A 15,978-nucleotide genomic window follows, 5' to 3' on the forward strand; every position below is an offset into this window, starting at 1 on the left:
TAAAAATTCTTAGTGGAAAAATAAAATATCAATGATCTCTTGCTCATATATACAAAGGTTTTCTATAAAATCTGTATGCAAGTTTTTTAAAGACTGAAAGATTTAAAAGCTCAGGATTTGATGAGAAAGTTATTTTCACAGGTAATACGAGATACAATTTTTTTAGCCCTAAGATATGGCTCTCCTTTCATTTAAACAGTGATATTCTTCCACAAGAACTGAAAGAATCCACTGTGTAACTAGGCTTAATACAAATATTTTAAATTTTATCAAATTTGTTTTATGTACCACTTAAATGCTTTTTCACAGCTACCACTTGTTAAGACAACTTAAAAGTATAAGGAACTTCCACTTATACAAGGCATCTAAAGTAGTCACGGGGAATTCTCCAGCTATCCAGTGGTCAGGACTCTGAGCTTTCACTGCTGAGGGCCTAGGTTCAATCCTGGTTGCAGTGCAGTCAAAAATAAAAATAAAATAAAGTAGTCACATTCTTATAAACAGAAGGTAGAATGATGGTTGCCGGGGGCTGGGGGTAAAGAGAAAAGGAGAGTTGCTTTCAAGGGTAACTGAATTTGTTTTGCAAGATAAAGTTCTAGATTTGTTGCACAACAATGTGCATAGGGTTAACGCTACTGAACTGTACACTTTAAAATGGTTAAGATAGTAAATATTATGTGGCTTTTATCCGCCCCCCTCAAAAAAGAACAAAGATCTTAATGAAGACCATAAATAGGCCAACAGCTATCACAAATCCCATTGATTTTAAAGCCTGATACAAATAAGCCTGGACTGCTACACCTAATAACTGTGGGGCAACCCACATTTGTTGAATGTCTACTGCATTTCCAGCCACTCTATGGCTCTCCACAAATGCTTTCTCCCTTATTGGGGGGGGAACTAAAAACCCTGCTGCCTGTGCTTAGCCAAAGACTCCCAGGGTATAATTATATCCAATTTTCAGGTGGCTGGTGTAGTCAACAATCAGGAAATTTTTTTACACACAGAAATTAGCTAATTCAAGTAGCACCCATACAAATAACTGAGGTAGGCCAAGGCAGCTTAATGAAAATTTCCAAAAAGTTTCTCATTTATACATAAAAATAAACTCTTCACTTACAGGGAACTACTCATATTTTCCTTTGGCATGAAAAAAATGGCCTTAGTGGCTCCATCTCTGAAAGGGTCATCAGATTTGTGGCTACAAGGCTGAGCCGGCCTCAGGTGTTCTCTCTTTGAAATGCGACTATGCGAGTGTTTACAGGCAACATTCAGTTGGGTGGACACTCTGTCTGTCTTGGATAATTCCTTGACAGTATGAGATTGGCCTGGGCCTCCTTTTCTTTCGAAGAACAGAGTGACAGGTCGGTCCTTCAAGGGCAAGTGAGTCGAGGGACTGTCTTTTGGGGCAAGAACAGAATCTTTTATAGTTACTGACGGAGTCCCAACCATACTGGATTCTTCATCCTTATTTGGGGTTTTCAGGATGAGAAGAGAGGATGGTCTCTCTATTCTCTGCTTTGACTGATGGAAAGATGGTACCAGAAAACTCTCCCCAGTTCTTGGCTTTTCAATTGTCTTGAAGGCTTTACGCTCCTTTTCTAAAATATCTTTTTGTCGGCGAATCTGTCTCATCATCTCTTTCTCATTCTGTTGCTGCAGTTGCTTTTGCCTTTCTTCCTTCTCAGTGTTCAACTTTTCTAACTTCTTAAGCACAGTATTTGAAGAATCTGTATTCAAAGAAGCAACAACCTGATTTTCTCCTGGGAGGTGGTACTTTCCGGCTTCCCTGCTGATATCCAAAGTAAGAGATGGAAGCATTTCTTCACTTTCTAATAGTCTGCTTCTCTGGACACTTGTGTCTAGTTGGGAGCTCGTTTTCAGTGGGTCTTGATGGGGAATATAAAAAAATGTAGGCAAACTATTTGAAACAAAGGGGTCTCTCAGCTGTGGTTTACAGGTAATAGATTCAGAACTGCAAACCAGCTTTTCCTTCATAGCCCCATTCTTTAAATGCACTGAGACAGAGGGTTTCCCCCTTTGAGTCAACGTATAGTTAGTCTCACTTGAGGTACTGACAGAATAGTCCTGTGGCTCAAAATCTGGACTGCAAGATACCTCAGGTGGTACAAATGGCAAGTCTCTTTCATCTGTAATTAGGGGCTCTGGTTTGCTCTTCTGGCTCTCCTCACAGCTCAGAAGTTCCAAGCTTCCATGCGAGCTTTCACTATCAGGTGTACCCTGTAAAGACTGAAGGCCCTCAGGCATCAGTTCCGTAGACCATCTACGCTCTTCTGAAGGAGACACACCACCAAGAGAACGGACTTTCAGCAATTCTAAGCTAAATATAGCTTGCTCTAGTTCTCTCATTCTCCGACTTTCTCTTTTGGCCCGACTCACTTTTTTCTGGTGGAGATCTTCCAAGGACTTGGGTCTCTCTCTTACAATCACATTTTCCTGCAAGTCCACACCACTTTGACTTCTGGCTCTCTCCTGTCGCTTGTTTGGGGACTCATTCAAGCAGTCCATTGAGCTTTCATGACTAATTCGATTACTCTCTATCACAGATTTACATTCCTCAATGGCTTTTACTCTGCTGTCAAATGAACAATCCTCCCATTTTGAAGGGTCTGAACCATGAATTTCCAGAGTCCCATATGGCTTGATACTTGCCAATTCAAGTTCTAGTTTTGCTTCTTTTACTCTTTGTTCTTTCAGAGATTTAAATCTATATCAAAACATAAAAAAAAAAAAAACAGGTTAGAGATATTTCTTGGTTACCAATGGAGAGAATAAGTTTATTCAGAATTTTTAAAAAGTGAAAAGTCTCAAAACATTTTTTTATAATATTAAGTATTTCTTTAACATGGATGCATATTTCAGAATTCTGTTTCTATAAGTGAGATGATGTTTTATTAAGTATATTATTCCTAACTGGGCACTCTAATCAAAGCATAAGTTAACTCAGAAGCAAAGCTCTCATTTCAATAACATCTTATTTTAAGATAAACCTTAAAAATGAAATTGAAGTTTCTGAAAGTAAAACCAGTTACAATGTTGCCAATTTTTAAGGATTCAACTCAATGTAAAGTTAATTCTTAGCAGTTATAACCACAGACCAATTTAATTCGATATTATAAACCGCACAATGTGGTTTAAAACTTCTGGGGGGATCAAAGTCTAGAAGAGAAGACAAATTATACACAACTAGTTCTAATTCAAGTTAGGCAAATGTTAGAGCAGACATATAAGCAAAGTACTTGAGAGAAGAGGAGTTAATTATTATAGCAATGAAGATTACCTTTGTCTTGCTCTGAATCCTCTATACAGTGACTGCAAAAGGACAATTTTGTTCCTTTGGTCTTGATACCTCTTACTTTCCCTGTAGCCTTTCCATCTTGCCTGTATACAGACAGCGGCCAAGTATCTCCGCCTACAGTGCTTCCTCCATCTCTGCTGGATGACAATGGCGGCAGTCCGCAGCTCCAAATACCGCTGCCTCTGTAAGTGAGCACGCCAGGAGGCCTGCAGGAGAGTGGCTGCACTTGCCATAAGTAAAGCATCTTTCTGCACAGCTGCATCTCTGGCTTGCTTCTGATGTACATAATTCCTCCAGAATTGCTGTGGGGAAGACAAAATAATAAAACTGGTATCACGTAACACATTTTCACAGAAAAAAGAAAAAAGAAATCTTTTATGTCATAACTAGAGATTAAGTAGCTAAACAGCTAAACTGTGGGTGGTTAAAGAAAAAAAAATGTTTTCCAGATATGCCTAGTGAAAATAACAATTTTAGATAATATAACCTTGATGAAATCAATCATACAACTTAAAATAATTTAATTTTTGATGACTTCATGCCCTACAAATTAATTTTAATAAATTACATTATATTCTCACCTACAATTTGCCAGTACTAATGGGTCAATGTGTATACATTTCAAAGATTGAGATATTAAAGACTTTCTTGCACAAACAGAAAAATTTGGAAAGCTGGAAAAGTTGGAAGGCTGTATGGGAAACAGATATCAATGAGGGAAAAATCAATGAGGGAGAAAATAAAAATATAAATGTAAAATATGAATTTGAATAATTATAACAATGTATGTATCATTCTCAAATATCACCAAGAAAACTAAAAATACTTTGTCAACAGAAATTAAGGGACATAACTCCTTTGCTCCTAATTATACCTCACATGACATTATAACTATAAATTCAATTTAATTTCAACTGTACATTAATATATTTACTAATAGTCTATTATTGTATTGCCAGGTAAATCTGTTGGTTACTATGAACATTTAAGAAATGAGAAGGACATAATCACATCTCTGAAGAAATTTACATTCTTATTTAAATGCTTCACAATAAAATACTTCCAGTTACTAAAACACAGGCTAAATACACTGGTCAATCTCATGCAAAGAATCCTTTACTTCCCACCTGGATGACAACAGATGCCTGTCTCAGATGGAGGAAATGCTGCCTACACAGCAAGACCCTGAACCATCGCTGCAGCAATATGATTCTGCGGAGCACCTCCTGGTGAAGGAGATCCTGTAGGTGTTGTCGTTCCTGCTCCTTTAGGAACACCTACCAGAAGGGAAAAAGATGAAGAATACAGCTTAAAAAGAGACGAGAAATTTATTTAATGCATCTTCATTCCTGTGATGATTCCCATGATAAGCTTTGTTAGAGAAGAATGGGTACAGCAACAGACATGTACAAGTAATTCTGATATTTCTATGATTTAGCCAAAGCAGTCATTCTCAAATTGGAAAGGAGGTATTAGAATATAGAAGGGAAACTGGAAAGGTGAGCATAGGTACAAAAATCCCAGTGCCAGAGACTGTGATAAATTATTCCCTGGGGAAATTCACTGCTGTCAGGAGCCAATGATTGTAATAGTGATAAACAACAACAATCTTTTAAAATCCAGTATGCATCAAAGGCTTCTTTGCTGCCCAGAGATTTTCATCAGTGTGTTTATTCACTCTTTCATTCAATTATAAATCTTTAGGAATTTAGGGGGATACAAAGATAAATTAGACACAGTCCCTCTAGAAATAGGATTTGCACCTCAACTTTAAGAGCAGATAGATATTAAAAATGTATATATTTAAGATGTACAATGTGATGTTTTGATGCATGTATAAACTGTGAAATGATTATCACGATCAAACTAAGAAACATGTCCACCATCTCCCATTTTTGTCAAAAGTTTAAAATATTTTTAAAAAGCATGGATAGGTATCAGAAACCCATAGAGTGAAACAGTAAGCTATCAAGGGCAAGAGACAGAGGACCCTACCTGTGCAAAACAAGGAGCTAGAAATAAGAATAAATGTACATACCGGGGACCATGGAACAATAAGAGAGTATGAATTCACAACATGGAGGTTCTTGAAAAAGAGAAAGATGTTTAATCAGGAGGTTATTGGGTGATTATTACTGACCAGGAAACTGACATAAAGAAAGAAGTATATGAAGACGATAATTTTGATACTAAGGGCAGAGTGAGTTACACGGAATAACAGACTGATATCAGATGATGGATCTGTTTACTATAAGAGAAATGTGTGAGAGCTAAGAAACAGAACTAAAATGGAAACAATAGGAATAGGGAAACAATAGGGGAAGGCAGAAATGTGAGAATCATTTGTATGGAAAAACAATGGAAACAGAACTTTTTTGTAAAAAGGTTAAAGTGAAGGGTAAGCCATATATGATTATGGTTTCTAGTCTAGAAACTACAAGAAAGGTGACAGAGAAAAAGAGCAGTTGATTAGTTAAAGACAGAGGCGAATCTGGCTAACATCATTTTGGGTAAACTGAGTTGAAAATTACAGCAGAATACCTAGAAAGAGATGCTTTTTAAGCAGTGAAAATTATAGGCGGCACTAAAGCATTGGTCATAAGCTCTTTGATTAATACTGACCATCTCATTAACTAAAAATCTTGGTCTAATTAATTTCCTTACAATATCTTGTCCATTATCTTTCTTATCAACATTCTCGTAGGCAAAGACTGCCATTATTTTTTTTTAAAGAAGAACATAAAGTATCACTTTAATAATATTTTTTTGGATAATTATTTTTTCTTTTTTTAATTTATTTACTTTTAATTGGAGGGTAATCGCTTTACAATATTGCATTGGTTTCAGCCATATATCAACATAGATCAGCCATAGGTACACATACGTCCCCTCCTTAAGCCTCCCTCCCACCTTCCACCCTATCGCACCCCTCGAGGTTGTCACAGAGCACCAGATTTGAGCTCCCTGTGTCATACAGCAAACTTCTACTGGCTGTCTAATTTTAGATTAATTGGTAATTTTGATCTATATTAATATTTTAATTTTACATTAATATGATAATGTATGTGTTCAATGCTACTCTCTCAATTTGTCCCACTCTCTCCTTCCCCACTGTGTCCACAAGTCTGTTCTCTATGTCTGTATCTCCACTGCTGCCTACAAAAACATACTCAATCTGGACAAGGGCTGTATACATTATATTTACCATGGATTTTCCAACTTGATAATTATCTGGATTAAGATTTATTTTCCTGAAGAAATCCTGAATGTTAAATTTGGATGGAATAATATTTCGGGGAAGAAGTACATGGAAATGGCTCACAAAATCCTGAAAAATGAAAAGAAAATATTGTAAAATCACAAGAGAATTATATGTAAACAAGATCTCAAACAAGTTAATTGTCCTTTTATTGATTTCTGTCTCATTATTTTAAACAGGGTGAAACCAAGAAATGACTAGTTAATTTAAAACATTACAAAAGATTAATTAATTAGTAAAATGGGGGGTAGTGATATCTACATATTTTGTTATCAAAGCGGAAGAAAAGAAGGATAGAAACTAATTCTCCCTTTGAAAAAGCTATACTAAAGATCAAAGAAAAAGTTAGTTAATAAGGATCTGATAAAGAAAGGTGGCAGCTATCTCAGGTTGTAACTGAAAATAAAGCTTTCCCTCAACAGTAAAGATGTGCTCAGCTTCTGAAAAGCTTCAAAATAATTTGTATACCCATAGCAGCAGCAGCTCATGAAAACAGCTGAAAGCCTTGCTGGCAGCATACTATGAAAAAAAATTCTGCTGAGAAAACTTTAGGGAAAATCAAAAGCGATCTTTTCTTTTAAACTAGATTGCTCTGATTATAGTATTTCAGTTACTGGAGTAATCACTGTGAAGAACTGCCATGTTATGAGTAAACTTATATGAGCAAACATTCAGATCAAATGAGAATGGCCAGGATGTGGAATCTATTACAACACAAACTTAATGATATTGCTGTCAGTCGATGGAAATGAGTATTCTCTATCCCTCAACAATTCTGTATATGAAAGATAGAATGGGGAGGAGAATTAAGAGAAATAAACAAGTGAGTCCCAAATGAAAAATAAGCAAGACACAAGACTAATTTACTTGATGTACATATATATTTAATCACTATAAAAGCATAACCTGGAAAGAATATTTGCAACTGTATCCTGATTGGCGAATTCGAACTGTCTCCAGCATCCCAGTGTACCGAAGCTGTCTAAGCACCAAGGCATCACTGAACCTTAATGGTAACTAAAACAAAGCAAACAGAAACAGGGTTAACCCAGAAGAACAGATCTCCAAATTTATGTTTGTTTTGTAAGTGTAGTTAAATTCTGAATATCTAGGAACTGACTGGAGGTTGTCTGGTTAAGATATAGCAGAGGCAATGAGACAATCTTACCTCCACAACTGGTAGCTTCAGAAAAGTTCTGACTGCCTGACTAAAGGGAAAAAAAGAGACACCAAACTTCCAGGCTTCACTACTTGCAGAAGAAAAGCACCCTCAAAACTCAAAAGGAAATGTTGCTGCCCACAGGCCACAGAGTTTAGTCACTATAAAAGTTGTAACAAAATTAACTTACTTAAACATAGTTAAGAGTATATTTTTGTTAAGATTTTACCCACCATCTCACTCAGAAACCACCTACTCTACAATCTTCCAGTTGCCTTAACTTGAGAGCTGACAGATTAGTCTTCTATGACTAGTACAAGATTAAGAGCCGTTATCTCCCTAAATAGTTTCTTTTGATGATCCTGTAAGGCACCCTGGAAAATAAAAAATTCCTATAGTCCCTCATCACCAGTCACTCCTAGGTTATCTCTTAGGTGTGTTTTTAGACATTCAAAAGGAGATGTATTTGAAATTTCTGGTATTTCTCCTTATTCTCTAAAAATCACTTTCAATTTTCCACTAAGGAAATCCAAAACATTTTCCTGCAGAAAGACAGAGCATACCAACTGTCAAGAAAAAGTCAAGTGGGCAGCTTATGTTAAACAATAATAGCAGTTAACGTTTATTTAGTACTTATTTTGTGTCCTTAAATACCTTATTAATTGAACTCTTTGTAGAACAAGGTCTCAATAAGAGGGACTCAAATTTCTCTTTAACTGTAAATAAAAGTTTCCCTTTTTGTCACCATAAAAGAATCAACCATTAAGGAATAGCTAACATTTACTAAGCACTTACTAGGAGCCAGGAACATTCTAAGTACTACATTGGTTTTTTTCTCATGTACTCACAAAACACTTATGAAGTGTCCTACAATTAAAGTATATTCTTACACAGACGAAATTATTTAAGGCACAGAGAGGTCATGCAACTCATCTAAGACCACAAAACTTGTAACTGGCAAAGCTGGAGACCCCTTCTTAAGAATTAAGGAAGTTGAACCTAATTTCCTACTAAATTTCAGAAGTTTGGGTTGGAACTACTTTTTCCTATGATGGACACAAAGATGACAAATGCTTACACTTAACAGATATATTTTGCAAAGCTCTAATTAGGGGAACTGTCATATAAAACAAGAAGGAAATCAAGAATGTCCAGAGTAACCTATTTTAAAGAGACAAGAATCTAAACATGAAAAATGCCAGGCAAGTTCTGTGAGAGTGATTGATTAACACCTTATGTCTGAACAAGAGATTAATCTTAGGGTAACAAAAGTAGCAAAAAATTATTTTGTATAATGAAATTTCAAGAGATTTTTGCTTCTGTAGCCGATGCTAAATTCTAAAAAATGCTAAATGGAGTTCATATAAATAGTTCATAGTCAGGTAAGTGAGGAAATTAGAAGGATATCCATAGAAAATTCAGAACACCGTTTTCCTTACAAAGATTATAAACAGCTTCGTTTCCACATATCCTCCTTAGAACGACTTTAAAGTTTGGTTTGAAGTAACCCAAGCTAGAAGCTCTCATTCAAGGGACATTCTTACCTTTTCAGCATTAGAGCGAATGCATTTTACAAAATACGGTTCTGCTTGACCAAGTGTTTCCATCAGCTTGCTTAATGAGGCCTGCAGTACAAAGCAATATAGTTAGCACTGTCTCTCATTCCAAACTGGACACAAATGACTTATGATGTTGGTAAAATATGCAAGAACAAGTGATAAACACAGAACCAGGTTTGTTTCTGAAAAGCAAATTGTGTACAATGCCATACTGATTAAACTGAGGCCAGTTAAGGACAAGGATGGCAGTTTAACCTTAAAGTTGAGAGACTGGCAATGGTAAATACTGCAAATAATTTTATAGTCAACTAAATATATGATGGGGGCTTCCCAGGTGGCTGAGTGGTAAAGAATCCACCTGCCAAGCAGGCAACATTTCAATCCCTGGTTTGGAAAGATCCCCTGGAAAAGGAAATGGCAATCTACTCCAGTATTCTTGCCTGGGAAATCCCATGGATAGAGGAGCCTGGCAGGCAACAGTCCTTGGGGTCCCAGAGTTGGACATGACTTAGCAACTACACAACAAGTTTACAACATATTTTTTACTTTTCTTCAGATTTCATGAAACAATTTTATTCAAATGCATGCAGTATTAGAGCAACTTTGGGAAAGCCATTCAGTAGGGCAGCAGTCCCCAACCTTTCTGACACAAGGGGCCAGGTTCATGGAAGAAAGTTTTTCCATGAACTGGAGCTGGGTGGGAGGGGGATAGTTTCAGGATGATTCAAGTGCACTACATTGACTGTGCACTTTATTTCTATTATGATGACATCAGCTCCACCTCCGATTACCAGGCATTAGACCCCAGAGGTTGGGGACTCCCGCAGGAGGATACCCAGGAAGGTAGCAGTCTCCTGTGTAACGACGCTCTCTCTTCCATTCCTGATGCTGACCATTTGTGCTCTGCCTGCTTTTCCCAGGTTAGTCTAACTGGAGGGTTACAAACTTTCTGATATTTTCCAAGAGCCAGATTTTTTATTTCATCAGGTTTTCTCTTATTATTTTTCTGTTTTTCATTTCATTGATGATTCCACTTTATCATTCACTCCTGCTTGCTTTGGGTTTAATGTTTTTCTTTTCCTAGTTTCCTAGGGTAGAACCTTAGATTACTGACGTGAGTCTTTTACTTTTTCTAATAAGAGAATTTATTATTATAAATTAACTTTGGAATATTACTTTAGATGCACTGCACAAATTTTCATGCTTTATTCTCATTTCTTTTTAAAATACTTAAAAATTTTCGGTCCCCTTTGACTATATAGAGTAAAATTCACAACAGAATAAACTTACATTTAGCCTCCCTTCTGTGCTACTTCATCATATGTCTTATTTGTATACCATACAACATACTAGTATTTTTGTCTTCTACAATCCATTATCTATTTTTAAAGATTCAAAGAAGAAAAAACTTTTTAATAGTTACATTCTGTCATTCTGGCAATCTTAATGTTTTGTATAGATCCAAATTCTGTGGTTTTCTCATCATTTTTATTCCAAATTTAGCATTCTTATATTGCAGATTTCCTGGAACTGCAATCTCTCAACTTCTGTTTGTCTAAGAAAGTCTCTAACCTTCACTACTCACTTGTGCAGAGAATTTTAGAGTGACAATTTCTTTTTCTTTCAGGCTTTCAAAAATACTACTCGAACTCTGGCTTTCATAGTTTATGATGAGAAACGTACTGTTATTCTTATTTTCATTTCATAGAACAAAAATATCTTTTTTCTTTGGTTGTATTTAAAATTTTCTTTTTTTAACTGGCTTTAACAATTTGATGTGATGTGTCTTGATATGCTTGGCGGGGAGGTGTTTTGCTTGGGACTTGAGATTCTTTGATATTTGAGCCTATATTATTCATAAAAATCAGAAAATATTTTGGTCATTATTTCTTCAAAATTTTTTCTGTATCCCCCCTCTTCTGCCTTTCCTTCTTAGATGTCAATTACACCTATGTTCAATGACTTAATATTTTCCCACAAGCTGCTAATGCTTTTTTTCATTTTTTCCTCCATCATCGTTTATTACATCTCTCTGCATTTTAAAGTAAATGTAAACTCTAATTCACTACTTCGGCACTAATCCCAACTAGTTTATTTCATTTCCAAATATTACAATTTTAATCTCTGAAATGATTAATCATTTGTGTCTTTTTCCTGTCTTCTATTTTTTTTCTCATTATTATTCACATCTTTCTTATATCTCTGGACATACTTATAGGGTTTTATAATAGCTATTTGAGATCCTCATCTACTATTTCCATCATCTTTGTTATTTTTACAATCTGTTTCTAATGATTAACTTTTCTGTCTTGTTATGGGTGGTTCTTTCCCTGATTCTTCACATGCCTAATAATTTCAGATTGAACACTGGAGTGATTTTATATTCTTTGATTTTGCTGTATTTCTTTAAAGAGCAACAAACAGTTGCCCCTGGGGTTGACTTACACAGGATCATTTTGATTCTTCAAGACTTACTTTTATTAAGCTTTGTGAGGGTAGGTTCTTTGGCATTTGTTTGGGCTCCCTCTCCCTGGGCTACAGCAAACTATCTTTGTGCAGTAACCTGGGACTTGCCTCATTTATTTCCCTTTTCCCAGGGATCATAATCCTGTAATGCTTATTGTCTGATAATTAAAAACACTATTTTTACTTTTTGCCTAGTTTTCTAGATGTTCATAATAGAAGGGCAATTCCTATATCAGTTAATCCTTCATGAGTTCTACAATTTCACTTTGATGAAAAGAAACATTCATTCACAAGAAGGGTGTGAAGTCATAGACACCTGGCTGCCATTCATCTTATCACTTCTAATTTCCTCATCTGTACAATAAGAATGATGGTATTTATCTCACAGAATTGGAGGAAAAATAGATAATGCATATGTATAAATATGTATAAATATTTAATAAGGAATATGGCAAATGTAGTACATTCATCATTATGTTTCTGGATGGTAAATGATTTTCATTTGTTTTTGTTCACTGTATTTTCTAAATAATAAAAAGTTTAGAAAAATTAATTCATTACTCTTATAATATTTAATAGTGTATCAGAAACATTACAGATGACTCTTTGTAAATGCTAAATACATGAATATAATTTGAAAATATCCATAATTCCTAAATTTTGGGGATTTTAAGGGACATTATAGGATTGTAATTAAGCTTTAATTGTAGTAGCTATAACGGGTATTCTTCAGATTAAAGACTGAGTTTGATAAAGAGGCACCTGTAAAAGAACCAAAATGATAAAACAAAGGAGACAACAGCTTAATGGTTCTACTCGTCCTAATCATGCAAAGGAGACTAATGCTTCCTTAGATAAATAGGGCCAAGCAACACCTCTCTCTTTTTAAATAATCAAATACCATTAAGCCACAGGATTGTGATTTAAGAAGGTTTGTGTAAAATTCATGGCAGAGCTTCCATCATATATTCAATTGTCTTTCCTTTAACTTTACTAGGACGTAGTAAGTTATTTGGCTCTTTAATCTTGTTTTTTTTTTTTTTTTTGAAGAAAGAACATTTGACCAAGTAGCTTTTATAGAATCAAATTTTTCTCTGGGGCTATGGTGAAAATTGTCTAAAATAAAATGACATTTCTAGCTTAGAGGTTGAAGGAATGTGCTTATAAATCAAACAAGATCATATCCAGTGATATGTTAGTAGATAATTTACATTTAGATATCCTGGATTAAAAAAGAGCACTGAAAAAGTGCTAAAAAATAGAAATATAGCTATCAGTAGATAAAGAAATTTTTAGTTAACAATGCTTTAGTTAGTACTGCTTCTGTGAGTGATAAAGCACAAGGTAGAATAAAATTATCTAAAATACCATTACCCTTCAGATTTTCAGCTCATTTTCATAAATATCTAGCAAGTGAACAGAATATTAGAGATAATCTGATAAGAAGAGGAAAAATGAGTATTTTAAAATTAATTCTGGAGGTGATTTCGTTAATTTATTATGATTGTATTTATTCCTAAATGCACAGTCACAATAAAATGATCCAGATTCCTATATATACAAAACTAAAATAAAAAGTCAAGAAAAACCTTACAATTCCATTTAGTTAAATAATGATGGCACTAGCATGTGGTTTAAACATACAGAGAAAAAAAAAACATACATAATGGCGGTAACAGTGCCACATCTGGGCAGTGAACTTTCTGGTGCTTTTCTCCTCAAGGTGAATATAACGAATTCCTCTTTGGGATACGTACACCCCAGAGATGAATAAAAGCACCTGATTTTTCTCCCATCTTTGGTACTTCCAACCAAAACGGTCATTCTAATATAACTTTTTAGTCGCGTAAATCTTGCAGATCACTATGACCTTGTAATGTCAATCTGAACAAAACAGATTCCTCTTTGTTAAAAATAAAAGGAAAAAAAAAGTAAATAGGAAACAACCTGAAACTGGGCACTGATGCTGGGAGGTTTCTTCTTCTTGTGCAAATGAAGAAGAGACTTGGTAATGCGATCCTGTAGGGTCAATCTTGTCAGATGCTTTAAAGACTTTACTTCTAGCAAATGCTGAAAAACAAGGGGAAGAAATCAAATTCTTCACATAAATTGATCTAAGAATAGGAAAAACAACGTTTTAAGCCAGTATTTATTATTCCTATATATGACTGTGGTGAATATGGGAGATTAATATTCAATATCCACTCTACACATCTTCTGCTTTCTGGCAGAAGTTGTTCAGCTAAAAAAGAAACTGCATTTCTCAAACTCTTACATCTCAGGTTGTGGATATAATTTAAGTTCCTCAATTCTCACACATTAAACTGGGAAGGTCTAACCAAGGCAGATTCAAGAGATAAGATCTGAGAGACAGAGTGCAGAAAAACTATGGACGGAGGCTTGTGACACTGTACAGGAGGCAGGGATCAATACCATCCCCAAGGAAAAGAAATGCAAAAAGACAAAATGGCTGTCTGAGGAGGCCTGACAAATAGCTGTGAAAAGAAGAAAAGCATAAGGCTAAGGAGAAAAGGAAAGATACACCCATCTGAATGCAGAGTTCCAAAGAATAACAAGCAGAGATAAGAAAGCCTTCCTCAGTGATCAATGAAAAGAAATAGAGGAAAACAATAGAACGGGAAAGTCTAGAGATTTATTCAAGAAACTTAGAGCTACCAATAGAACATTTCATGCAAAGATGGGTACAATAAAGGACAGAAATGGTATGGACCTAATAGAAGCAGAAGATATTAAGAAGAGGTGGCAAGAATACACATAATAACTATACAAAAAAAGATCTTCAACACCCAGATAATCATGATGGTGTGATCACCAACCTAGAGCCAGACATCTGGGAATGTGAAGTCAAGTGGGCCTTAGGAAGGAAGCATCACTACAAACAAAGCTAGTGGAGGTGACGAAGTTCCAGTTGAGGTATTTCAAATCCTAAAAATGATGCTGTGAACAGATGAATGGATAAGGAAGCTGTGGTACATATACACCATGGAATATTACTCAGCCGTTAAAAAGAATTCATGTGAATCAGTTCTAATGAGATGAATGAAACTGGAGCCCATTATACAGAGTGAAGTAAGCCAGAAAGATAAAGAACATTACAGCATACTAACACATATATATGGAATTTAGAAAGATGGTAATGATAACCTTATATGCAAAACAGAAAAAGAGACACAGAAGTACAGAACAGACTTTTGAACTCTGTGGGAGAAGGTGAGGGTGGGATATTTTGAAAGAACAGCATATATATTATCTATGGTGAAACAGATCACCAGCCCAGGTGGGATGCATGAGACAAGTGCTCGGGGTGGTGCACTGGGAAGACCCAGAGGAATCGAGTGGAGAGGGAGGTGGGAGGGGGGATCGGGATGGGGAATACGTGTAACTCTATGGCTGATTCATATCAATGTATGACAAAACCCACTGAAATGCTGTGAAGTAATTAGCCTCCAACTAAAAAAAAAAAAAAAAAAAAAAGAGATGGTGTGAAAGTGCTGCACTCAATATGCCAGCAAATTTGGAAAACTCAGCAGTGGCCACAGGAGTGGAAAAGGTCAGTTTTCATTCCAACTCCAAAGAAAGGCAATGACAGAGAATGCTCAAACTACTGCATTTTTGCACTCATCTTACACACTAGTAAAGTAATGCTCAAAATTCTCCAAACTAGGCTTCAATAGTACATGAACTGTGAACTTCCATATGTTCAAGATGGATTTAGAAAAGACAGAAGAACCAGAGATTGAATTGCCAACATCTGTTGGAGAATTAGAAAAGCGAGAGAGTTTCAGAAAAACATCTACTTCTGCTTTATGCCAAAGTCTTTGACTGTGTGGACCACAACAAACTATGAAAAATTCTTAAAGAGATGGGAATACCAGATCACCTGACCTACCTCTTGAGAAATCTGTATGCAGGTCAGGAAGCAACAGTTAGACTAGACATGGAATAAATGACTGGTTCCAAATAGGGAAAGAAGCACATCAAGGCTGTATACTGTCACCCCACTTATTTAACTTATATGCAGAGTACATCATGAGAAACGCTGGGCTGGATGAAGCACAAGCTGGAATCAAGATTGCAGGGAGAAATATCAATAACCTCAGATATGCAGATGACACCACCCTTATGGCAGAAAGCAAAGAACAACTAAAAAGTCTCTTGATGAAACTGAAAGAGAGTGAAAATGTTGGCTTAAAAC

At 35.7% G+C, this 15,978-nt stretch overlaps 1 protein-coding gene across 6 annotated transcripts in view; it reads right to left on the reverse strand.

Moving 5' to 3' along the window:
* Nucleotides 1-15,978, reverse strand: part of MYO9A (myosin IXA) — a 244,619-nt gene that overhangs the window by 68,058 nt on the left and 160,583 nt on the right. For all 6 annotated transcript variants that reach the window (XM_065941681.1, XM_065941682.1, XM_065941683.1 and 3 more), the window contains 7 exons: nucleotides 13,710-13,832; nucleotides 9,282-9,362; nucleotides 7,485-7,595; nucleotides 6,525-6,647; nucleotides 4,447-4,596; nucleotides 3,302-3,621; nucleotides 1,121-2,728 (listed from right to left, as the gene is read on the reverse strand). In XM_065941681.1, the coding sequence (XP_065797753.1) occupies nucleotides 1,121-2,728; nucleotides 3,302-3,621; nucleotides 4,447-4,596; nucleotides 6,525-6,647; nucleotides 7,485-7,595; nucleotides 9,282-9,362; nucleotides 13,710-13,832 (2,516 nt within the window). The remainder of the gene's footprint in view (nucleotides 1-1,120; nucleotides 2,729-3,301; nucleotides 3,622-4,446; nucleotides 4,597-6,524; nucleotides 6,648-7,484; nucleotides 7,596-9,281; nucleotides 9,363-13,709; nucleotides 13,833-15,978) is intronic.

This window comes from Muntiacus reevesi, chromosome 7 (assembly GCF_963930625.1).
Source record: "Muntiacus reevesi chromosome 7, mMunRee1.1, whole genome shotgun sequence".
Taxonomy (NCBI): Eukaryota; Metazoa; Chordata; class Mammalia; order Artiodactyla; family Cervidae; genus Muntiacus; species Muntiacus reevesi.